At 36.4% G+C, this 25258-nt stretch overlaps 1 protein-coding gene across 1 annotated transcript; it reads right to left on the reverse strand.

Moving 5' to 3' along the window:
• Positions 1 to 9: 9 nt before the first annotated feature.
• Positions 10 to 25258, reverse strand: PRKAR2B (protein kinase cAMP-dependent type II regulatory subunit beta). The gene is made up of 10 exons (XM_018068041.2): positions 25200 to 25258; positions 17888 to 17940; positions 16681 to 16764; positions 8155 to 8261; positions 5853 to 6006; positions 4539 to 4640; positions 4039 to 4113; positions 3222 to 3287; positions 2913 to 3051; positions 10 to 2225 (listed from the first exon to the last, which is right to left on the reverse strand). Exons 1-10 carry the CDS (start codon positions 25231 to 25233, stop codon positions 2092 to 2094), a joined length of 948 nt encoding a protein of 315 aa, XP_017923530.1. The 5' UTR covers positions 25234 to 25258; the 3' UTR covers positions 10 to 2091.

Raw genomic sequence — 25258 nt, forward strand, 5'->3', positions numbered from 1 at the left:
TAAACATAGATTTTTATATATAAAAGTGTTGTTTATTGTAAGGAAACTTTAAATATAACCAACAATATTGAAAATATCATGACTGGCATTTATGGCCTTGATTGTAGTTTACTGCCGTACAAGTAATTTCTAGCATTTTTCTTAGTCACATCAAGCCAGTGCAAAATATAGGTAGCTTTTAGAGATTAAGCATACAGAATGACAAGAGTGTAGATTTTGGTTACCTGACATTTCCTTCTAGTTTAACAGGCTTCTCTTTTATTCCATAAATCAAAAGTACAAAGGCAAGTTATCATATGTGCAATTATTCACACCAGGTTTCTAGGTAAAAAAAAAATTACATTGGTAAATTTTGCTCAGATTGTACTTTTTTTACGAATCTGACTCATAATTTATACCATACTGCATGATATAAATGATATATTATTATATAATCATAATTTCATATACAGGTATGATTATATAAATTGTCAGAACATATCACTAACTGTAGGGTAGTGATTGCATCAACATACACAAATGTATGGCATTAGAAAAGTCATTATCTAAGAAGGAAAGATGTTATAATTCAGGTGTTTGAAACAGGGCATAAGCAGCCTTCCACCAACTCTTGCAGTGTTATTTTGGCAGAACTACTGCCCATTGCCAGTATGTGCACGAGTTTTCCATGTACATCAACAGACAGGTCAGTAAGCAGTATTAAAATTGGGCCGTGCCTGAAATTTCCAGTCACAGACCCTTGTAAGCAATGAGCCCTGTGCTCCTAATTCAGATGATATTCCCTCTCCTCAGTCTTAGAAGGTATCCCATGCTATTATGGCTGAAGACATTACTTCATGATGACCTACTAGGTTTTTGAAAGCAAGACATGTTAGGTTTAACAATAACAGATGTGTGCAAAGCTTTGGAAGTACTGATCTTTTAAGTTAAAAATACTTTTACACTTCCTGATAAGGATTTTCAAGGACAAGCTTAGTTTAGCATGGCTTTCAATATCAATCACTTTAGTAATTGACTCTGATCTTTGATAGCTAAGATTAGACTGCAAGAAGAGAGATATACAGCGATCATTTCATTTGAAACAGGTAAAAGATTTAACATAAAAAAGGTGAGATCTAAAAAACAATTAACTAGAGAACAAGCATAGATAAAGAAGACAAAATGCATAAATATAAAACAAGGGAGAAGGAAAACAATATAGGTTATGTATGATTAGGTAGAACATGACAATGACCCATGCCTTTGCTTTGAAAGCACTAAGGTTAATTTGTCAGCTGTCCTCACTCATGTACAGAATGCGTATAACTAATAAAAAATGCAGTTTATTGCAAAGATACACAAGTCCTCTAAATTGCATAAGATATTACAATGTCGTGCTGAAACATGACATATTAAACAAAGAGGACTTTAAAACGAATTACAAAATGTTAAAAATCAGATTTGGGTCATGAGCGTTACACAAAACGCGTTGTCATGCTTTATCTTACGATTAATCTTGTGATTAACTACATCTGTGATAAATGCAACATAAAATCATGACAATTGTAATAGAAAGTAATATCTACTGTATATCTTCTGTATTAATACATATAAACACTTTGTGTGCACTAATACTTTCAACATATCACATTCAAACTAACAGTCTTTCCAGAAAAGTTGTAACGTTTTTTGAAGAACAGAAGCTGGTTTAACAAGTTCATCGCATGTGAGGGGTCTTTTTTTAAATCTATTCTTTATGGAAATGCTGTGTTAAAGGATTTGATTTCCAAAGGTGCTGTGCTAATACATGTCGTCCTAATAGCAGGTGGAACCATCAACTCTAAGCACTTTTAAAAATCAAGTCCACAATTTAATGAATTGCTATTTTGTTTACTAGTATTCCCACTGTAATAAGTAAAAAAACCAGAACAAAACAAAAACAAACAAACAAAAAAAACCCCAACCAAAATCAAACCAAACCAAAAAACCCCAAACCCACTCTTAAAATCACAGAAAATGCTTGGCATCTATAGGAAGAGAGACAATTTCTCAGTGGACTAACCACTACTGTGCTATATTCTCATAACAGATCTTGTTGCTCCACTGTTTAGTTCATGCACTGGTATCGGCAATGTCCATGTTTGTTCCAAACAGAGCAACTAGCTGCTCTTCATAGTTTGCAATGTTTCTTTTCAGAATTTCCATACAAGGTCCCAAAAGCCTTTCAAATGCCTGCACGTCCATAACTAAGACAAAAAGGGAGAGAAAGAATATGATGTGCTCATCAGTTACAGACATTAACCCTGATATTTATGACATTCCAATGTAAAATTTTAAATGACAACAAAACAGATACTACTGTATAATTAGAAAAAGATAATTAGGAGCTAAACACCAGACCCTGAAAAGCAATGTATGCAAAGGGTTGTTTATGAGCACAACTCCTATAGTCTTCACTTTTCCTGCGCCTGAGATTACAGTGTGATGGAATGATTAATTAACAGGTGGTGAAGACAAAGAGTTTGTTAAGAGCTTAAATCATGGTGATAAAATGGGACAGGATTTTTAAGACTTATTTCTTAGATGACTCAGTCTACTGAGAAAAGAAATACTTTACCTTTCTGCAGACTATTAGACATTAATCTGATAGTTATAAATGGTTTGCAGCAATACTCTGCACAATTTTTAATTCTGTGCAATAAGAGAAATGTTGGAGAATTTGTGTTTAATAGTATTTATCAATTGCAAATAATTTGTGCAGCTAAATAACATAGATAGGAATGCACAGCAATAGCTGATGTACTTAAACAGCCTTATTTAGGTAAATGTTATTAAATCTTATATTCTGGAGAAAGACCGATAAATACAAATAAAACCAACCAAATAGATTATGTATCATTTTATATTAGATATAAAATATTATTGAACAATACCTAAACATTTGACAGTGCCAAGAGCAAATGCAGACGCAGCTCGTGGTTTGTTAGTTACAAGAGCAAGTTCTCCAAAATACTGTCCTCTTGAGCATCGAGCTATTTCAACTGCTCCATTCTCTTCTAGATCTTGTTTACCCTGAAATATCATGTAAAAAAAGAAAGAAAATTATGAGTATGAGGGAGAGACTTGCTGAACTCAGGATTGAATAAGTGAAGTTAGTGACAATGGTAGCATCACCATCTAACACTTACAACAAATCAATATTAAAAAAAAAAAAAAAAGTTCAGTGTTTTAGGGATGTTTACCTTCCTTGTCATTATAATCCTTACTTCACCAGATTCTACAATGAAGAAAGAATCAGCCAAGTCACCCTGCACAAGACAAAAAATAAAGTGAGTAAAGGAAATATAGTTTCCCTTTTAGTTTCATTAACATTAAAATATTTGCAACCAGTGCATTGAAGCTCATCTTTCTGATACCTGTTGGAAAAGAAATCACTTTTAATTTGAAAACCATACTCTAGGCACATAATCAAAACATCTATATGGAACTGCCAGCAAAGACTTTTCATGGAACGACATAGCTGACTGTGCCTTATACAAAAACCAGAAAACCAATGTTATGGAAGATTTTTAGGATACTTACTACTGTTTCTCCACTTCTGTATTTCTTTGAAATTATTTCACTTACTGAGTTTCCAGTATAAAAAGCCTCCAAGGGCTATTTGATATCCAGTATTTATCTGGGGGAAGACAATCTCAGTTGCCTATTCTGAAGAGTTTATTTCTGCATTCTTTTTCAAAATGCTACCGTATTTTAACAATAAAAACAAGTTAAGTCCTCAGAGCTCCTCATTGGAAACATGTTTATGTAATTTGAGTTTCTAAGTATACTAAAAGTGTTGTTGACTCCTTTATTATACCAACAAAGAGGGCTGTTTTTCAAAGTACTGTAAGTGAAAAGTTAGCTTTTGAAACAAAATAATCACCTCTCTCAGATACAAGATTCATTGGTTTTGTTTAGGTGAGAAAAAATATAGTTTAGAAGTATGCATTGTCTATAGATAACATGATTACTGTTACATATTAGAAAAGAAAAACTAAAACTAGAAATAAACTGTACCTGAGCAATGATTTGTTCTCCATCTTTGTACACTTTGGTACCAATCACATCAACCACTTTTAAACGCTCAGACATCTTCATTTAAAAAGAGAAAATGTAGAAATATTTAGTTAAGATTATTATATTATATATTTAGAAAATACTTTCATATTTCTTTTCATGGATCTTTGCACAGAATAGTGTATCTTGATTTTCCTGTTTTGATAACCATTAAAAAAAGAACTGCTGAACAATGTTCCAGAGGGTATATTACAGTTTTAATACCCAGGTATTTTGATAGAACTTCCATTTTTGTAAGAAGTCTATATATTCCAAGTCTTCAAAAATTATTTTTAAATACAATATTAACAATAATTCTTTATCCCAAATTTAAAAAAACCCCAAAGCATGCAAACTTTTATAGTGGAGAAACTTTGAATTCCAAATTTAAACTCTTGAAAACCAGAATCTTATTAGACATCTCTGATACAGTCATTAAAATAATTCGATAGAAATCTTACTTCTAAAGATTTAAGGAATGGCAATGACTCAATAAAACTTTCATACATTCTTCTCTTTTTGGCATTATTTTTTACAATGATTCTTCGGAATGTTACCCTGTCCTGAAAACACAAAGAGAAAAACAGAGTTTATTAACAGAAAATATGTGTGTGCTAGAAAATACTTTAGAAATGGCTGAATATGTTCAAATTACCCCATTTTAGTCACTCAATATAGCTGTCAAACTAGCTGGCCAGTCTCTCCCTACAATCAGTTGCAAAAGATTCCTCTAGAGGTCAATCGAGAGCTCCTAAAGTAAAGCTCCTGATCTGATTTATGTTATGAAAATCTCTGCTCTTTGGCAGAGAGTACATGCTAAGTTCACATACAGAGGGTAGAGAGTTTACATTAAACTGTGAACATTGAGTGTGTAATTTAAGAAATCTTCAATATTTAAATGTTTCATTTACAAAGTTTATTCATTATCCTGAGGTCCTGCACATATTGATATGTACCCCATTAGGATTTTATATTGTTATATAAACAAAACCAAAATAAATGGGTCTGGGTCTTGGGTCACAGTCCACTTTCTGCTATTTCAGCAGAACAAGATTCACTGCTGCCCTAAACAGCCAACTGGACATTCCTTAGTATTTGGCCACACAAGTGAACCAGACAGATGCAAAAACTACATGAATGCTGTTTTCTTCTCTTGACTTCATATGACTGTATCCTGGTGACAGAGGGGAAACACACTGCAAGCCTTCACTGATACAGGTGGGACTTACTGGCCAATGCAACCCAATCCAATTTAAAGCCATTCTTACAGTGTCCTTATAAAATCCCAAAAGTCACATGGATTAAGCTGGTGGAAAACCACGTTTCACTTCAATGGCAAAATGTAATCTTGGGATCAGTCATTAGATTGGTATGCATATGAAGAAGATGGCCATTGCAGTTTTACTCTTTAGGTAAATTCTATTACTGTTCAAAGATCCAGGTAGTATAACCTCATACTGGGAATTTTACTCTGGAACCAAAGGTGTTTCCAATCAAGATGTGGGAGAAAAAGAAAATTATATGCAATTGCAAACTGGGTAATTATAATTAAAATAAAATTAATTTCTTTTTTTAAAAATCAAGTGTTTTCTTAAGCCTCAGATTTGCATCTGCAGATTCTGAAAAAAACCCAGCATTGTGTCGGGAGTTCTCAGAATTTTTAGAATTAAACTTTCTGAAATCATAATTTTTTTTAAATGCTGATAATAGCATGCCAGTGCAATTTATACAAAATAGTTTTTTTTAAAATAGCTTAAAACAAGTATTCCACTTACCAAACCCCAGATGGCACCAGGAGAGGTAGCTATAATTGTAGCTGCTCTGGGTGTATTGTACATTAAGGCCAACTCACCAAAACATCCTCGGTTATCATAGGTTCCAACACACCTCCCAACACCATCGCATTTTACATAAATATCATATGTACCTCTGTTAATAAAATACATAAATACAATGAGTAGAATCCAGCCCTGGTCTTCACTAAGCAGCCTCTCACTATATTTTTTATACCGTGAATTCCAAAGATAAAGTATTTGAAACATACATTTGTTTGTTTATATGGTGTTAAATACCTTGTAGAGACAACTCAATGACTTCTATAAATAATAAAAGTGGTCTCTTTTTAAAGGGAAGGATAGGGCTATTAGTTTTTATGTTAACTCAGTTTAAAGACAGACTGGATGTACAGTGATCTATTGGTCATCAGAACTCACTAAAATTAAGATTTAACTTACTATCTGTTTCTTAATTTTACTTTAACCACACTAAACACAAATGTCACAAGTCCTTGCAAAAATTGTTATGACAAGATAGCTGAAATAATAATACAAGTTATTTAATATTTTAAATATTTTACAGTAGTAATTTATAATGAAATAAATAAAGGAGAAGCAGGAAACACAAGGAATGTACCTGAAAAGCAACATAAGATTATGAAATAAAGATATATATGTGTCTAATATATTGTGCATTTAAATCAGTAACTTTTTTTTGCTTTGGGAATGCAGTAAAACCTGGTATCTTGTAAAACATGATGTTATCACCCCCATTAGTGCTGAGCCATCATTTTGTTCAGTGCTGAATATTTGTATGCTATGTGTTGATAAATCATGTGAATGTAATGCAAAAATCTGTGCAATTATTTCACTGATAAGGGACATAGAGGTGATTCACTGCACCTAAAAACTGCAAGGCTGACAGAATATTATGAAGTCCCTGCAGCCTTTTGCATAAGAGATGACAAACTATAATCTCACAAAAGCTGAAAAATACTCTTTCCACACAGAATCTTGACACACTTCCATGATCTCCTTATTTAATATTTCAGGTAAAAGGGTACTACAACAATCATCTAGTCCAACTACCTGACCGCTTCAGGGCTCCCAAAAGTTAAAGAACGTTATTAAAAGAATTGTCCCAATATTTCTTACATACTGACAGGCTTGGAGCATACAACAATCTCTCTAGGAAGCCTGTTCCAGTGTTTGACCACCCACGTGGTAAAGAAATGCTTCCTAATGTCGAGTCTGAACCTCTTCTGGCACAGCTTTGAACCATTCCCATGAGTCTTACCACTGAATACCAAGAGAAAAGCTCGGTATCTCCCTCTCCACTTCCCCTGCTCAGGAAGCTGCAGAGAGCAATGAGGTCGCCCTTCAGCCTCCTTTTCTCCAAACTAGACAAACCCAGAGTTCCCAGCTGCTCCTCACAGGACATTCCTTCCAGTCTTGTCACCAGATTTGTTGCCCTCCTCTGGACACATTCAAGTAACTTCACATCCTTCCAAATTGTGGGGCCCAGAACTGCACACGGTGTTCAAGGTGAGGCCACACCATCACTGAATACAGTGGGATAATCATGTTTTTTGACCATCTGGTTGTGCTGATCTACACTGATCAACAGCCTCTGCATTTCTTTTAGAGTTCTAGCATAATCTTCCTATCAAACGCTCCCAGAAATCACTGCATTAGCCTAAAACTACAGTTACATTTAAGAAAAGGTGTTTTGGGACAGCCTGGCTGGAATCTGTGCCAACAGACTAGTGAAGTATGCCAAAATAAATGCTCTTCCTAGCTCACTGATTTCAACAGTAACGATTATCTTGGTTACCTGCTTTGTCCATACAGATCTCCAAATGCAAAGTAAAGACTTAGCTCCTCAAGGTCTAATTATTTTCTTGCAAGCAAGAAAATCTACAGGTAGTACTGAAAAGCAGTAAGATTTCAAATATTGAGCTGTAAAGCTTTTAGCATTGTGTTTTGTGTTAGATCTCTTTCCATGTTAAAAAACAAACCAAACCAAACAAACAAAAAACCAAACCAAACAAACAAACCAAAATAAACCCTCATCTTTGGAATCTAGCAATACATAACAGGAACATATTTCCATATAAAAAAGCTGCCGCCTTTAAGAAACTGCTCTCCATAGCTCAGACAAGAGCCATACTGGTTCACATGTGCTCTTTTTTTTTCTCCCATGCAAATATATGTAAGAGTTAAATACAAGTTCACAGAATATAAGTCTTTCTGAATGACTTTTGAATAATACTTTGTGCTCTAATGAGACACAGCAATTCACCTATCAATGACGTAGAAGTTGTCACCATCATCTCCTTGATCAATAACATGTTCCCCTCCTTCAACCAGCTTTTCAAACATCGCATCCAACACCTGAGACATCTGTTCCTGTTTAAAAGAACACAAAGACAAGAAATTATCATCTGCTTTTAAACTTCACTCTTCAAATTAACTAACTGGCCAGCTTCCCAATATGCAGATAAAAAATGTTAATAGGTGGAAAATATTCATGCTACAGAAATGTGTGGATCAACAGAAAGACAGTTTCATTTAGTATTCAGTGTTATCTTTTTCCTCTTCCACTGTTCAGAGCGCAGCTTCCCTTCTTGTCCTTGCAAGTAATAAAATAGATCTTCCCTACTCATGACCATCCAGAGAGAATTCTCAACTGAGTAATGTTATACCATTGAAAGAAAAAAGTGTATCTCTTATTGAATATGATAAACTTACCTGATTTTGTCTTCACAATTATCTCACTGAATTTAAAGTTTCAAAATTATTCAAAAATCTAAATTATATAATGCCTGCAGAATGTTGGGCCAGATGTAATAATAAAGGTCAGCAGTTCTTTGGTTAAGTATGTAAATGCTGGACTCATTGGGAAGTAGAAATTTACACACAGTTATAAAACTACTTTGTTAATTTGAATGGAATACAAATGTTTACAGAGAAATGTTAAAAGACAACAACGTGATCATCGGAATTACAACTGTCTAATAACAAAACCAAATCACTAATTACATAATCTGTGTTGTTTGGTGCAAATTTGCTAAAACTTGACTATTCACATTTAAAAAAACCAAATACAGTTCATTGCAGATTAACAATGTGGCTTCTAAAAATATAATTTAAAAATTTAAATTTTATTTTCAGTTTATCCCACAATATACCTAAAATTCTACCAATAACCACAAAATCATACTTTACTTGTTGAAACTTATTAAGTATGTATCATACTGGAAAGAGCAGTTTCTAGTGAAAACCATGGTAAAAGAAAAGCCTGCACATTTGCAATGGTTCAATTCATAGCCTTTCCAGTCACTGAAAGATGGATGGCATTTGCCTTTCTGGAGACAACCAGTCTAAGCCAGTCCTGTAGAGTCTTTGTGGAGCCCATGGACAGAGATAACCACATAAGATAGTTCAGAATGAATTTCATCCTTGTGTTGTTAAATTTCTTCACTTATTGAAAGCTTTTAAAAATATTAGCAGTACCATGTTATCCAAGTCTTTTTGAAAAATGGAAGCTAAATAAAATTTTACTTCACAGAGTTCACTGTGTGTGGGCACAAAGAACAAAGGAATGGCAGCATCCATCCTTTGTACAGCTGATGATGGTAAAGTACAGTAAGACATCATGCAGCCCTCCTAGGCCAGCAAAGAATCATTTAACTATGTCTCTATTTAGCTGGTACCTTTGTTAGTATAGACAAGTATGCATTTGCAAAAAGAAGGATCATTGTAGGTGTTATAGTGAATGTGTTATAGTCCATTTCAGAGAAAGAGAAAAGTGTGGGTGGGTGCCATTGGGGGAGACTAAAAATTAGGGGCAGGACTTGCCTTTTAAAAACTTCCATGCTTAAATTAATAGGTAATATTACTTCATTTTTTACAGTCCTTCCTATGTGAACTAAAAGAAACTCCTACAGAATCTTCAAAACTGACCTAATCAGTTAATTGCCTGAGGCATTTGAAGCAGCACCTTCCCTTTCTCTTGCTTTACATCTCTCCAACCAACAGCCCTTGGCTGCCATTTGAAAACAAGTAAGAATATATAGAATGCTCTACACTTCATGGAGGCTAGAGGCTATATGTTATCCTCTAAATGCAAGCAATGCAAGAAAAATGCATTATATGAACCTCAATCCTTGGAAATTAAAATACTTTAAAAAAAGCCCCAGACAGGAATGACAACTGCTTTACCAAGGACATCCCCTTGGACCAGTGTGTGATCCCATCCCTCCTGCCAGGTCAAGTGAAAAACTATAAATAAACACTCACTCTCCTATCTTTGTATCACACAAAGCACTGTCCTCCAGATGCATGTTGTTTTATTTGAAATAGTACGTTAACCTCAATTTCTCTCCAGTCAACAAAACAAACATAACACTCACATCTCAAGATAATTCCTTGAAAAAAAATAGTCGGTGAGATAATAGACATTAAGTATAGTTTAAACTACATTTTATTTAGTGTAAAACTTTCACAGATTAAAAATCCAGTCACTTGTATGTCCTTGCAAGACAGATTTTGATTCATTCAGGAGAGCTGGTAGACCATGGCATGTCCTTCCCAAATGTCAAAGGCTCTTTTAACTGCCAAACTATCAAGTGCTTTCCTACTGCTGTGCCAGGTACATGTCTTCTTAATATCAATTTATAAACTTACTGTGAGCTGTTCTGTAAAGGAAAAAGGACAAAGTTCTCCGCACTAAACTCCAACACTGGGGCTTGCAAGAAGCACTGATATAAACATTTGTTGTTTGACAAAGTGCTACCTGAATCAATGAAGACACTGTAGATAAAATGGAAAGTAGGACATAATCATCACTGGTAGTCATGACAATGACAAATATAGAAAGCAAGTTCTGAAAATTTTCCTTCCCCCCTATTTAAGAAAAGGAATTTGAGAGATAGAAGGCACAGCTACATTTCTACAATTAAAATGACGTGGTGTCTAACAGCAAACCAACACAATCTTAATCTGGCATTTGACAGGAGCTGGTAAAATCCAGATATTAAGATGGGTGCAATAAATCTCTAAAGTAATGGATAGTATGTTGGGATTATATATGCTTGGAAATCCCCAAAAAGAAGGATGAGTGTGCTGCTGGAGTGCTCCTTGGTACACAGGAAATCTCAGTTAATTTTCCTTTTAGATCCAAGACATCCTGCACAATTAAGTGGGCATAAGATTGCCTTGCACTTTAGTAAAACAGTAGCAACAAGACTTGCCTATCTCATATGGCTTGTAAAAATTATAATGTTCTGAGACACAATCATACGACTATCATGAGAACAAAGTGAATCCACACTTCTGTTGTCCCTGAGTTCATAAACCACTTCATGCTTTCCTCCTACAACCATTCTACTAAAATGAGCCCCAGTTAAAATGGCATCCTGCTGGCCACCTTATCCTCACTATGTGAAATATAAAATATCAACGAATTAATATTCAACATGATATTAGGAAGTCAACGAAGCAGACAGAATACCAAAATAGGGAGCAAGAGATGGGGAGGGTGAGAGGAGTGGGGGGAAGAGAGGGAGAAAATGTTGGTAAAACAGGCAAGGAAATCATGGGAAGAAAAGGACTTCTTAATCAACAAGTCAGGACCTTGTAGAAGAAGAGTAGATCACAGAATTCATGTCTACAGCTCTCTGCATTTGTTTTTCACAACAAAACCGTGTATATACACTCCTCAGAACTCTGATATAAATGTCAGCAGCAATATTGATCCAATTCAAAATATTTAGTTCCCTTGTGTAATATCCACTTGTAAACTAATTAAAAGGCATTTATTTCCTCACTATCAAAGAATCTACTTTGTATTTCAAAGTATAATCAATATTTTCAAGTGATAATATTTTTCTTGAGAATATACCTTGCCTTTTCTCCACATGTGTTAAATTAGTATTCTGCCTCTCAAATATCATGCACATGCCCATCAGTCAGGTTCAGTAACGCATTTCATACTTTGTAACTAGCCCTCTGAGCTAACTGACTGATTCTTTTTAGCAGTTTGTTAAAAAAAATTAAAAAGAGCAGAAATAATTCAGAGTTGCAAATAGTTTCCAAAATTCTTAAGCCAAATATGAAAGTACTTTACATTGTGCCGTTCTTTTGCAGAACATCTTCAACAGCTGATTAGAGAATCACAGAATAATTTAGGTTGGAAAACACCTTTAAGATGATTGAGTCTAACCATTACCCAGCACTACCAAGCCCACCACTAAACCATGTCCCCAAGGACTACATCTACACGTCTTTTAAATACCTTTAGATTCCATCACTTTCCTGGACAGCCTCTTCAAATGCTTTGACAACCCTTTTGGTGAAGATCTTCTGTTAGGAGTTACAAGGAATGCTTTGGCCTTAAGTATAAGAATCCACTATTCATAAAACAGTTACATTATGCTCTCTTTCATCTTCCTTCAAGTTAATCAATTCTAATTGATTAATCAATATTTGTGCTCTCTTATACTAATTCCCCAGGTACATGAGTGGCAATATGCCCAGAAATTGCTACTGATTATTTGTGAACAATATGTATAATTTATTACCTTTTGTAAAAGGGTCAAGACCTATTTTAAATATTCTCTACAAGCATTAGCAGGGCAAAGCTCTCCAACATAAAATTTCCCTGAAAGAGAATAGATGATCTAACGCTGCTTCTGAATTTTTGCAAGCGACAGGATTCAACCTTAAAGCGCGAGGGCGCGGCACAGATTTGACGGCACCAGTCCATTGAGCCACGTTGTTACTCTGATAAAAGGTTCCTCGGGTTTTTTAACTGCTGCCCTATTGGCCATAAAAGCCAAACCAAATAGCCTGTTGGTAATCACCCCAGCAAATTTTCCTTTTAAGAGACAAACCCAACAGAACAACAACTCTGAATTGCATTGTAAAAAGGAAGAGTAGAAGGCTGCCTTGGACACTAGATGAGCTGCTGCTCCTGGTGACAAAACAGTTGTTAGGCTGAACAGAGAGAAATTTCAGTAATAGCAACTTGGGGCCTGTCCTAATGGCTCAAGACATTTGTTCACCATCTTGTTTTCTCCTTGCTGGCTTACACTAATTGGAAGTGGAGGGGAAAGGGGGCATGGAGCTGCTGATTCCACTGCTAGTAATCTCCAGCATCTGGAGCACAAAGGAGGTTGGGGCAACATGCTCTGTGCATGCAGGTAGAATAAGCAGCCTGGCACACCATGGCAAACCTAGGAAAACAAAAGTAATATGGTTTCTGGCACTGGGGTAGCAGGTAACTGAGAAGAACAATAAATAATATTATGGTCTAAGAGAAAGAAGTTTTTCTGGGAAGAAAAACAGGAAGAGATGCTTTAGAAGAGGAACGAGTTAATCTAATATAGGTTACATTAACAGCATGGGGAGAAGAATACAAACATCTGAATAGACCTTCCTCTTCTAATTCACTCATCCACGTGGTTCCGCTCCTAGAATTTCTCAATTCTTTTCTGATCCGGTCCTCTAAAACTAGCCAAACACCTCCGCAAAACCTTTTTCCCCCATCTTGTTGCAAATGCATGTTTCAATCAATATTTTTCTCTTCAAGTAATTCTTTCAATACAGTTACACACTAGCTAAAACTGATATTGAGTAACAGCAACTAGATGGGAAGGCAAAAAGATTGCTAAATTGCTTTAGGGAATTTAAAAGAGTTGGCCTTTAAAACATAAGTGTGGTTCAAGGAAATGTACCAGAACTGCTGTTCCTTTACACTACTATATTTTCAACCAAAGCCAATATGTGAAATATTGATATTTATAAATACTTTTGTGTAAGTTTACCTGCCTGATATTCAAAAAGTGCTATAGGTAAATGCAGGCTCAAGACAGTGTTGTGTGTAGTTGTCTCAAAGTCTGAAGGTTATCTTTTTCTCCTCTCTCTCATTTAGCCTCATGTTCAAATGTTTCTGCTGTTCTTTAATTTTATGTGATGGCTCTTGTCTGTTCAGATGATACCCTTATCTTATCCTTCCATTCAAATTACTATACAGTCTGTGAGGGTGGGATGAAGTTTTAAGAAAATGTGGACTCCACTGAGCATCATGTACTGAACACAATTCTGATCATGCTGTAAGACATTGTTATTCTGTATTTGAGAATGGTGTTTGACACCCTGCTAAAAGGCCATCAGGGAAAAGCCATTAAGTGCTTTACATTGTCTCTACCTCCATAACTGATCTCTGAAACAATGAATTTGATACACAGAACTATAGCAGAAAGAGGCTGAAGTTCAATGCAAGGAAAAAAAAAACGAAACAGTGGGAGTGGGAGATGCTATCAATACAAAGCTTGACTTTTGTTCCAGAGACTTGAGCTTTAGCAGCTGAAGATGTTATCTCTCTCTGAGATGAAGGAGGTTTTTTCTAATACACCACTCTGCAAACTGCAGCAGTTCTCATGCTGCAGGGTGGAGAAGCAGAGGTGAGGAAGAGAGCTGGCATAGGAACATTTAAATTACTGCAACTACAGTGGCAGAGCCCTTGAGTCACTGCATAGAAGGAGAACAAGAAGGAGGAGTGGGAGAAGTCCCCTGAGGACTACAGATCCTGGCTCCACAGGAGCATGCCAGACTTAAGAAGGCTGTATTTTAATACCCTTGCTGTCTTCAGAGCTCAGTAGTTTTCCAATGTCTTTTATGAGTAAAATTATTATAATGAAAAACTCTTCTACAAAAATTATCTTATTCCACTTCCCAGAGTGCTGTCTGTAAAGAATTTCAAGCAAGAATTTCTTGCTGTCTTTACAGACAGCACTCTGGGAAGTGGAATAAGATAATTTTTGTAGAAGAGTTTTTCATTATAATAATATTTCAAGCAGGAGGAAGTGTTCTTAATCCGCTGGACAACCTGAGCAAAGGTGGGTGAACAAGACTTGGGAGATCCCAGGAGTGGATTTCAAGGCTTTGGATTGCAGAGATCCACAGGGGATCTAAGGAAGCTAAGAAGTCTTCTGCTAAAAGCCTGGAACAGGCTATGGGAACTCTTAGCAATTACAAGTAACTGATTCAGAAGCAAAACCTAAAAAAAAAATGTTCAAAACATCAGTATTGAGACAGCAAGCACAGTCCTGAGAAGACCTTCACAAACAGGAAGTAACACCTCAATATTTCTTGGAAGAATCCATCCCTGGAAAAAGTCTGTCAAGTGTCCACACTGGACATTGTGTCTACACAACGTTACAATATAGCTGATTTGATGCCAACAGATCCCTATCCTGCAGACCAAGTGGCTGATGACTATTTAGACAGAAGATCTAGTTCTTGCTATAAGGGCAAGCAGATCCCATCCAGAGGACAGATACTGTAAGCACTATTAACATCACAGTAGGTTCTAGGAGTACACGATAATCCACTGGGTCACAGGGCTCGTAAGAGAGAGGTGCTCAGAGACTAACCAAGAGAGGCCATTGGCAGACTAATGTAGTGATGGTCCAGCCAAGTGGAAGCCAGGACACAGAAACAATAAGGAAAATATATAATAAAGTAATTTCACATCCAGAGCAGACGCCCACAAACAACTTTGTATCCCTGAAGCTATTCAGAAAAATAATTCAGGAGTAGAAGGGGTATCATGCATGACTTCAGCTTGAACAAGTATAGTGGAACAGCTGATTAACTACCTATTAAACAGATAGCATGATGAAATTAGGAAATCTTCTGTGTTAGGATCCCTAGTGTCCCAACAATGCACATGTATTATTAGCACTCATGTTGAGACTTCTGATGCCCTCCTATAATGCTGACTCCAGGGTTCTGCAAAGGTGGGAGTTTGTGGCTCACTGCCCTCCTCAGGGCTTCTCTGGGAAGAGGTACCTGGGGTCAGGGCTCAGCCTTTATGCAGACAGAATCAGGAGCTGGAAACCTGCAGCACAGATTAATGTGATTCTATGTAAGAGCACCTGATTTCCAAACAGAGCTGCAGACTGGCCTTTCCATTAGCTCCTTCTTGAATCAAATTTTAAACTTTCTGTTCTAATAACTTAAAACTCTACATAATTATTTTCATTTCCGCCATGCTCCCTCCCCTGACAGCATCAAATCAATTCCTTTGAGAAAGCATTTGGTATTCTGTGAGTTATCCCAACCTCAGTATGCGTGTTTTGATTGATACAATCACCTTTTCCCTTAAACAATCCTGTGCCTTTTTTTTGGTAGCATTATCACCTTTGTCTGATCCAGATCACTCATTCAGTTCATTTAAGGTTTCATAAAAGCCCATAGTTATTCTTATAGGCAACAGAAGGAAATTATTTGCATAGAATAATGTTATCTACAGCTTTTTTATGCTATCTGCATTAAGTGAAATAATAATGTAAACACTTCGCTATTGCCTTTCCCTTTCCCCCTATTTTATAACTCACTTGTTCAATTACATCCAGACTTAAACTGTAGGCTTTAGGTGTAATTTTCTGTTTTGAGGGAGCACTCAGCACCTTTTGGATGCTAAAAAGTAACTAGTAGAGACAACTTAAACATTCCAGTTAACTGATGTATTTATACACATCAATGTACAGCAAGATTTAAAATAAGAAAATACAACATTTTACAATCATAATAATGCATAGATTCATATTAATGTACTTCAAGATTATCATCTATGGTGGTGAACAGAAGACTATATGATGTATCAATTATAAAAATGTAATTTCTGGAATTTATGAAACAGTCAAGAAAGCATATGTAAGAGCTTACAAAAGTAAAATCTGTAAATTTCTGTTCAAAAGCTCGAGAATTAATTCTTAGCAGCACTGCTAAATGCTGTTCATTACAACGAATTTCTTACCGGGTCTAGGTTCTTAAAAAGAAGAATGTCCTTGCACGCCTCCTGCAGTCTGTTTCTTTGATCATCTGTTTTGGGGTGAATAATCTGAGGGATGTAAGACAAAAACTCTTAAGGTGGTTATCATATAGCAGCACTAGCTGAAGGACTGAGCTAATTCAGCTATGCATTTTACACAATATTTTGGCCATGCTTCATAACACTTTCATTTCAGAACCTTCAGGATTTGAATAAACACTCAATGATAACATGGTATCACCACACCATTAGCAAATGTGACACTGCTGTATTTAAGCTTACAAGATCTTTACACCTGTAGAATCCACTTCATTTCTGCAAGACATTCTGGATACTTTTATCTACACTATAGTTACATAAACATTACCCTACTACTCTCTGATCGTATTTGGGGCATGTATGTTTTAGAAAAAGCATCACTGTTATATTCGGTCATTTGCCACGACTACTTCCTAAAGAGTGTTTTGTGAAATAGTATGTGTGTAAAATTCATATCAGAAATTTCACAGAGTAAACAAGAGACTTGACACTATCTGAGCGAGCCAGAGATTTACTAAATTACCAATGTGTGGTTCATGTGAGTATCAATCAAGTTGCTCAACTCATATGCTTCAAAAGATATGCTAAGTATAGTTGTGATAGTATAGGGTAACCTTTTTGACAGTGTTACAAATCAGAAATTAGGTAGAACATAAACAATTAAACTTCTCTTGAAAGTCATGCTATTTCATCTTAAAAGCTAAATAAATGTGTTTCAAAGGGTGACACAAACAAAACAAACAGTTCATTAGTTATTGCATTTTACATCTAAAAATCTTAGCAATTTTATAGTTTACCTTTTTCTGCCTTATGAAAAATACTAGAATATTGAGGAAACTACTGCAAGATTGTGAGGACACCAAATAAGTGTTTTGAGGAGCAGGTGCTCTCTACGTAAATATAATTGCACAAAAATGTTTCCTTAACCACATATCACATGTTTGGTAATTTAGAATAATACATCAGGTCCTATATGGGTGACTATAATCAGAATTTTTTAATGTTCCTTTAACACAAAAACCCAAGAGCTTACTAAAGTATACTATAATAAGGATGCTTGTGGAAAGGAATGATAATGCTAGTTGCATTTTTCTTCCTAAATTTGATGCCCAAGACTTGAAAAAGTAAGTATTTGTCTCTAAGCATTAAGTACCCTAGATTCTGCGTCGTCCTCTTCCTCATCAGGATTGTAAGCTTCTGCACACACTGAAATTAAAAAAAAGTATAATTTTAATTCAAATTACAATACTGTTTCACAAGATTTACAGAACAGAAAATGCATTGTGTGGCACAGGAATAATATGCAGTAATGTAATACACTCAATAGAGAGGGTCCTAGCAGGTCAACTCCAAACTGCGTGTGAAACAAAGCTACATTTGTATAATTTTTGGACATGTTTTCCCTGGTTTGAAAGACCTCTAATATAAGTTTCACACCTAACCTCTTCTAAATGATCTTACCTTACTATCAGAATTTTTTTCTGATTTCTAAGTTAATTATTTCATGTTAGAATTCAAGCTATCCATATAGGATGGAGAGATTACATAATTCCCTTCATCTGTGTAGGTTCAAGGTGGTTTGGGGTGTGTTTCTTTGGTTGGTTGGCTGGCTCAAGCTATTTTACTGGGGGTTTTTTTTTGCATACTTGAAAACTTTTCACTCCTTCCTACCTTTCACTTTTTAGGCTAAATAATTTTGGTTCTTCAGCTTATTCCTTACAAGGCATGTTTTTCAGTTCTCTAACTCTCCTTATTGCCATTCCCCAAACTCCCTCCACTTAGCCCTCTTCATTGAAACGTGATGCTCAAATCTAGACCCAGTATTTGAACAGAGCAGAGCACTGAGTTTAACACATGAATTACTCTGCATATTTTGCAGGCTGTATGACTATTTCATCCATCATGCCTTCCTTACAACAGGTTGACTACATTTACTCATGTAATATTTATGACATATATAATTTTCAAAACTTAAGTACTGCTTAACCATCTGTCCGGTGCCTGTATAAGGCTGTTCTGTCCAAGTGCAGTACCATGCACTTAGGCTTGTTAAATATTACCTTATTTTCAAAGCCATTTCAAGATCATTTTCAATTCTAATCCTGTTACCTGGCATCCTTCCAATCCCTTCTCAACTTTGTGACAACTGCAAATTTAATAAGCATATTCTCTAAAACATAATCCAGATTATTACTGAAAAAACAGAATAGTGTCTAGAAAAAACTCTTGCGGAATATGGACGAGTGAAACAGCAGTAGGTGCTTGGGGTTTACCTTATCCAACCAGTTTTGCAGCTATATCCCATGCAACTTACATTGAGACACTGCTTCATGTTCCTTAGCTTGTTTATAGGGCAGTCTTGTAAAACAGCATTCAGAAGTTTCTTAAAATGAAAATGTAGGACTCTCGCTCCTTTTCTTTTATCCAGAAGTTTTAATCTCTTGTTACAGGGTATTAGATAGTTCCAACAAATCCATGCTGATTGCTATCTGTTACCTTCCTCCAGGCATTTACAAAATGAATATTTGTCTGTAATTTTTCTAGGAACAAAATGATCTATAAACCTATGATAGGCATATTCTCTCCATAGCTCCCCCATCCTTTTAAAAATGAGTTTTTCTATTTTTCTGGAAGGGTTTTCACATTTATTTTTCTTCTTCAGACTCTTAATGGCTATTGCTAACAGGGCTGAGACTAATTTAGACAATTCTTCCAGTTTCCAAGTATAGTGTGTCTGAGGCACAGCTAACTTGGGAACACCTAACACATAAGTTACTGTCTGATTTTTCCTTTCTCTGTTCTAGGCTGTTTTCCATATACTCTAGTGGAAACTGATGTGCTTTTGTTAAGCAGCAGAGCAACACCTTCCTGGAACATGCTCTTACCAGAAATATACTTCCAGAACAATTTCTGTTACTCCTCATGTACTTACTACTACACAATCTTTTCTTGTTCATGTTTTTTGGTCTTGGCTTCTTTGATGTGTTTTGGTTTGTGGTTTTTTTTTTCTCTACATCTTTTTCTATTCTTTTGTACTTGTTCTGAATAATCCAAACTGGTTTTAATTTAGTGCATGGTTCCTTCTTGTGCTTGATATAAACGAAGTGCTTAATATTAGACATATTTATTTCACTATGCTTTTTGTCCTTCTCCTGTCCTGTCTCGGTTTGCATTTTTTCTCTTTATAATTTTTCTTTGAGGAACAAACAATTCTTTAATTTCTTTTCTCCAGACTCCTTTCCAAAGAGATTATGCCCACAGTCCTCTCATACCCCCCTGAAACCTGTTGTTCTGACTCTTTTACCTCATTCCCTCCCTGAAATCTGTGACTCCTGTCATCACAGGGTAACTCACTCAACCTGCCTTTTCTCTCCCCATTCTTGCAACAGTTTCTCCCTTAGAGTTGGTATCAAATATAATAGCTTCCCTTTTGATTGCTTTTCCCACCATCTCAAACTTTGGTTTTAAGTGCACTGCAAAACATGTCAGGCAGCTGGTATTCTCCTTTATTGGCCTCTAGCAGATGACTGATTGATTTAAATCCCTCACTATCACCATCCCCCGTACCCTGACAATAGCAAATACCCTGATCTATCTGATCTCTTCGGTGGTCTGTGCAATGCCTGTGTAACAACGGAGCCCATGAGCTTTTCCCCTGTTAGTATTACTCAGAGCATTGGCACGTCTAACTCCCTCTATGGTTGGGTCACAGAACAAGTGTCTGAACCAAAACATGCAACAGCCTCTCCCTCCTCCCTGTCCTCTAACCATGTCTTTCCTATGCTAGTTCAGCCACAGTGTTGTTCATGGATTGAGATTTGGTGTCCTCTCGTTTATTCCCCATACTTCCTATATTATTATACAAACAACTTATGAAGTAGTGACCTGGTAGATGCATTAACCTCCTCATTACCAAACCCAATTAAGATGATTTCATGGTAAAGCATATCATCACATGTATTATTAAACACACTCCCACAGGAAGTTCTGGTCCTCACTGTATCATGCACTCAGCTAAAATGTCACCTTTATAAAACTTGACATCTTCAAAAACGTGGAGAAATTTGACAGAAGTCCCTCTGGAACTGACTGAAAGATTCTTATGCAGTTTACTAGGAACTGGATTTGGTCCCAAATAATTACAAATGCCCACAAAAGGAAGTCTGCAATCTCTTGAACGACTATAGTACTTTACCTCTACATAAACAAAATTCCTACCAACTATTTAATGGTACTATAGTTACTACAATCTTGTCAGAAATAAACTTTCGGGGATTTTATTTAAATAGCAACAATAATAACATGCCAAGTAAGCACCATATAAGCACCAAGTAAGCACCTTTGTTTCAGCTGGTATCAGACTGTGCCCTAGTGCACACGTGTATACGGGAGCCAACAAATCTGTGTCATAGTACAGTGTGCTGCTGGGTGTATGAATAGTCTGTCTCAACCTGATGTACAGGTACATCCTTACCTCTGATAAAACCTCTACATCGAAAAAGTTATACAAACCAGGAATTTAATTTAATAGCTTTGATATAGTTATCCCAGAACTGATAGGTCTCAGAGGGCCTGGCTAAACACTTAACAGCCTTCCAGACCACACAAAGGAAACCGAATTTAGCCTCATCCATGCCCACCCTGATTCATCTTATCAGTCCCTTTCACATAGCCTGAAGCAGGATCAGTCCAGAAACAGAGTGTGTTCCTGAGCTATTCTGTGTCAGTTTGTGTCTCTGCTCTAAGGTCACTCTTCTCTGCTAGCAACTCATTTCAGTCAATCTCATTAGCTACTATCAGCAGGTGCCTCCATTCAATATTTCTTCTCTATCACTGGTTACAGACAATATATTTAAGAACTGCAGTTTCTTGTGCTAGTGCCCATATACCCGAATTCTATAAGGACTTCTTTTTATCATCTGTGACAAGAAACTTAACACTTCTGGTCACAAATCCGTATTTAATTTTGCCTAGGCTTATCTTTTTGCAATAATCAGGGATGCATCTTTCATTAGAGTCACAACTTAAAAATTACACCAACGCTGTGGATCTGCTGTTTTATGGCATTTCCTTTCCTTCATTGCTTATTTCAGTAACATTAATTTCTAAGTGCATGCCACTAGATGTCTCATGGAAAAGCTTGATACATTTTATTTTGATTCTTAAAATACAGCCTCTGACATTACTATGGTGCACTGAATTTCATGACATGAACACTGGGGTTTGGCACACAAGAATCCCACTGACATAAACCATCTAAAGCTAAGTGAGATGCCTCTTAGGTAAACATCCACATCTGCACAAGTCATCTGGATTCCAACTACAGTCAATGCAGAGAAACCAGCACGTTTACGAAGAGATTTATATGATCTGTATTACATGTCCAGATTAGATGAGATTAATTAAAAATGTGACTAATTGGCTGAGATAAATACTATCCCTCTTGAGATGAGTCCTAGTAGTTACAATAAGCTGCAAGACTGGTTTTCCCCACTTCTCCTTATAGCATATATTTCCTGGAAAACAAAGAATTTCATCATATGATGCTGACAGGTTGTTCATGTGATAGCACACCTTCTGTATTTATTTCGTATATTCTGTGGTCCCCATCTCTTTTGTCTAAGCCTTGATTGGCACCACAGACATTAATGATTCTGAACCATTGCACTGCTGGTGGCTGCAATACTCACTGTGTTCAGTATTTTATTTTTCTACCTCTCTAGCTCATTCCACGCTCCCAACAGTACCTGGTGACTTTATCACACTCAAATGTCCTGCCACATTTTGCTACAAGTCACTGCTGAATGCAATACTCACACATCATTGCTCAAAAAGCAGTCCTAATACTGTTCTTAGGGACCTATTTCATCCCATGTAGAATTATGGCATTAACAAATAGTGACACAAACACTGTACATATTTCTCCATTGGTTGCTAAGCTCAACTAAGTGAAATTATTTTTATTTGCTTTTTCCAGGTGAGGGTTACATTTCACATATATCCATCCAAGATGGATATAAACACAAACAAGCCCAAACACATCAACACAAAGCATTTGTAGGAAAAAATCTGAACTGTCAAAAGGCAGTGCATTATGAAAACACACATGCACTGAAATCTGCACACAGCTCAAGATGGATTGCTTTGTCAGCAAGAAGAGGTAAGCTTTTAGAATTTCTAACTCATCACTCCAAGTGATGAGTGGTTTTCAGCTGGTAAATATGTGTTATATTCAAAATCAGCAACACAGTCACTTCAGACATGAATGAATTCTAAAATGAAAATTAACATGCAGTTAGTAATTGTAAGATCACAAAACATGTTAGTCATGCTCTCTCTATTGCCTTGATGTATCAGGAAATAAGGTTATCAATACATAAATGAATGGAAATTCACATATAATTACTGAATATTTTATTATACTCAAAACATGGCAGGAAAAATAGTCAATATGTGTGTACCCTTTCCAAAGTACAGAACCTCTGAGTTGTAAAGCATATTAGAAAGAATTTCTCAAGAGAAGAAGAGCTGTGGAAATATTTTTTCATCCTATTCAGGGTAAATCAAGACCACAGTTTTGCCAGCATGACTATCAGGGGGGAGCATGAAAATAGACCACCTCTACCTGCTGTAGCTACACCAGCATGTCTTACATCTCTACAAACATCCCTGACTATGACAGCTATGCCCATCCCCTCATACAGCAAAAATGCCACTTCCCTAGTTTAACTCTATGAGAATTGCTAAGGTGACTTAATGGCAGTGTGAGATTTTTTTCCAGTTTGTCGGGATTTACTTCTCCTGCATGAGAAACACGGTGCACAGAGACTCCTTGCATGGCAGATAGTAGTTTCAAACTAGACTAGAGAAATACTACTGGATCTCCAAAGTTTCTGTGTCAGAAACCCACTTTTTTAACATCTCACCAGTTCCTACCACTACAGGAGGAACTAGGAAGAGAGCCCCAGCCCCCAAAGTCCCAATTCCATAATTACTTTTTATTTAAACAAAAGCAACCCTCTGGGGTGATGGCAATGAGATATAACCAGTTGCACTATCAAGTACTATATTACTTCTATTTTCCTGGTTTTGACTGGACCACATGGAAGATGAAATTGAAGAGCTGTAAGTAAACGTAAGGACTGAAGAACATCCTAGAGAAAGGAGATCAACTTTCTCCTCTATCTGAGCATACAATAAGATGAGGTATAATTTATCTGATTCCACATATGATATAATAAGGCAGTACTAACTGACTCTGCTGCTGAGACCCACCATTTGTGCAAAACCCTGGACATATTCCAAGAAGTTTACTTTAAATACACCCAGGATCGGTGGGGCTATCATTTCCCATGATACTGTCAGAAAGAAGGAGCCTACTCCTGATGGGGTCACTATACTGAAACTTTATCCAGGCATAATTAGGTGAATACACAGAATGCCTAATACTTTGCAATTCTGTGTCATAATTCTTTTAGACATAGAACATTTACATCACAAACATTACCCAAATTGGAATAAAAGTATTCATACTCAGAAAAAAAAGGTCTGGCAAACACAGAGACATGCATATTCTAGGGATTTCCTCACATGCAATAAACTAAAATTGAAGAAATTCCCCTCCAATCTACCAGACTTAGGGGGTAACAACTTTTGAGTGGTCGACTACCTAGCACAAATCACTAAGTGCTCAGAATACCAGTCTAAAAATCCAGAGCTGGATAAAATCCAGGCAGCTTGTTTCTTCTTAATTATCAGGAAGGTGGTCTTCAGTTCATTAGGCAGGAATTGATTGAATCAGAGTCTTGGGAGCACTGCCAAGGCAGTCTGTTTCAGGATCAGCTTCTCATGCAGGACAGTTCCACTCTTGCTTTCAGTGCACAGACTCAAATTCTCCAAAGACTGCCTCATAGTCATAGTCATGAACACCCACCAAGCACCAGGCTTGTGCTCAGCACTATGCAGCTCTGTGGCAAAACCTTTGCCAGAGCTAGAAGACCTTGCTCAGGAAGCACTACATGCTTGAAAGAAATCAAAAGACTCACACAATCAACTTTTCTACAGCATTTTCTCTTGGCCATCTGCTACCAATGCTATTTCTAACGAGCAGAACCATAAGCTATTTCCTTCAGCATTTCTAAATAACATGAAGTGTCTAATATAATACATAGCATCTCAAATGAGGTCCATGCCAATAGTGAGTCACAAAGCCTCCCAAGGATTCTGCGTTCAAAAGTCCGCATGGGTTTATTCATATTTCCCCAATCCTCTCGCCAAAGCAGGAATTCCATCAGGATGGTACTGATCACTATGAAAGCCCATTTGAAGAAACATGACAGCCCACACAAGACATTTTTTGATAACTATCCCTGTTAAGTTATTCTTGTGTGGGCAACCTTTGCACAAGTTCCCTAAAATTATTTGGTATGTAAAAGTGAAAATTCAGATGTATTAGACAACAGTACCTTTTTCTACTTCAGAGTCCAAAGCACTCTGCATCACAGGTAGCACACTCACTGCTGGG

Source organism: Manacus vitellinus, unplaced genomic scaffold (assembly GCF_001715985.3).
Source record: "Manacus vitellinus isolate BGI_N305 unplaced genomic scaffold, ASM171598v3 scaffold_13_pilon, whole genome shotgun sequence".
Classification (NCBI taxonomy): Eukaryota; Metazoa; Chordata; class Aves; order Passeriformes; family Pipridae; genus Manacus; species Manacus vitellinus.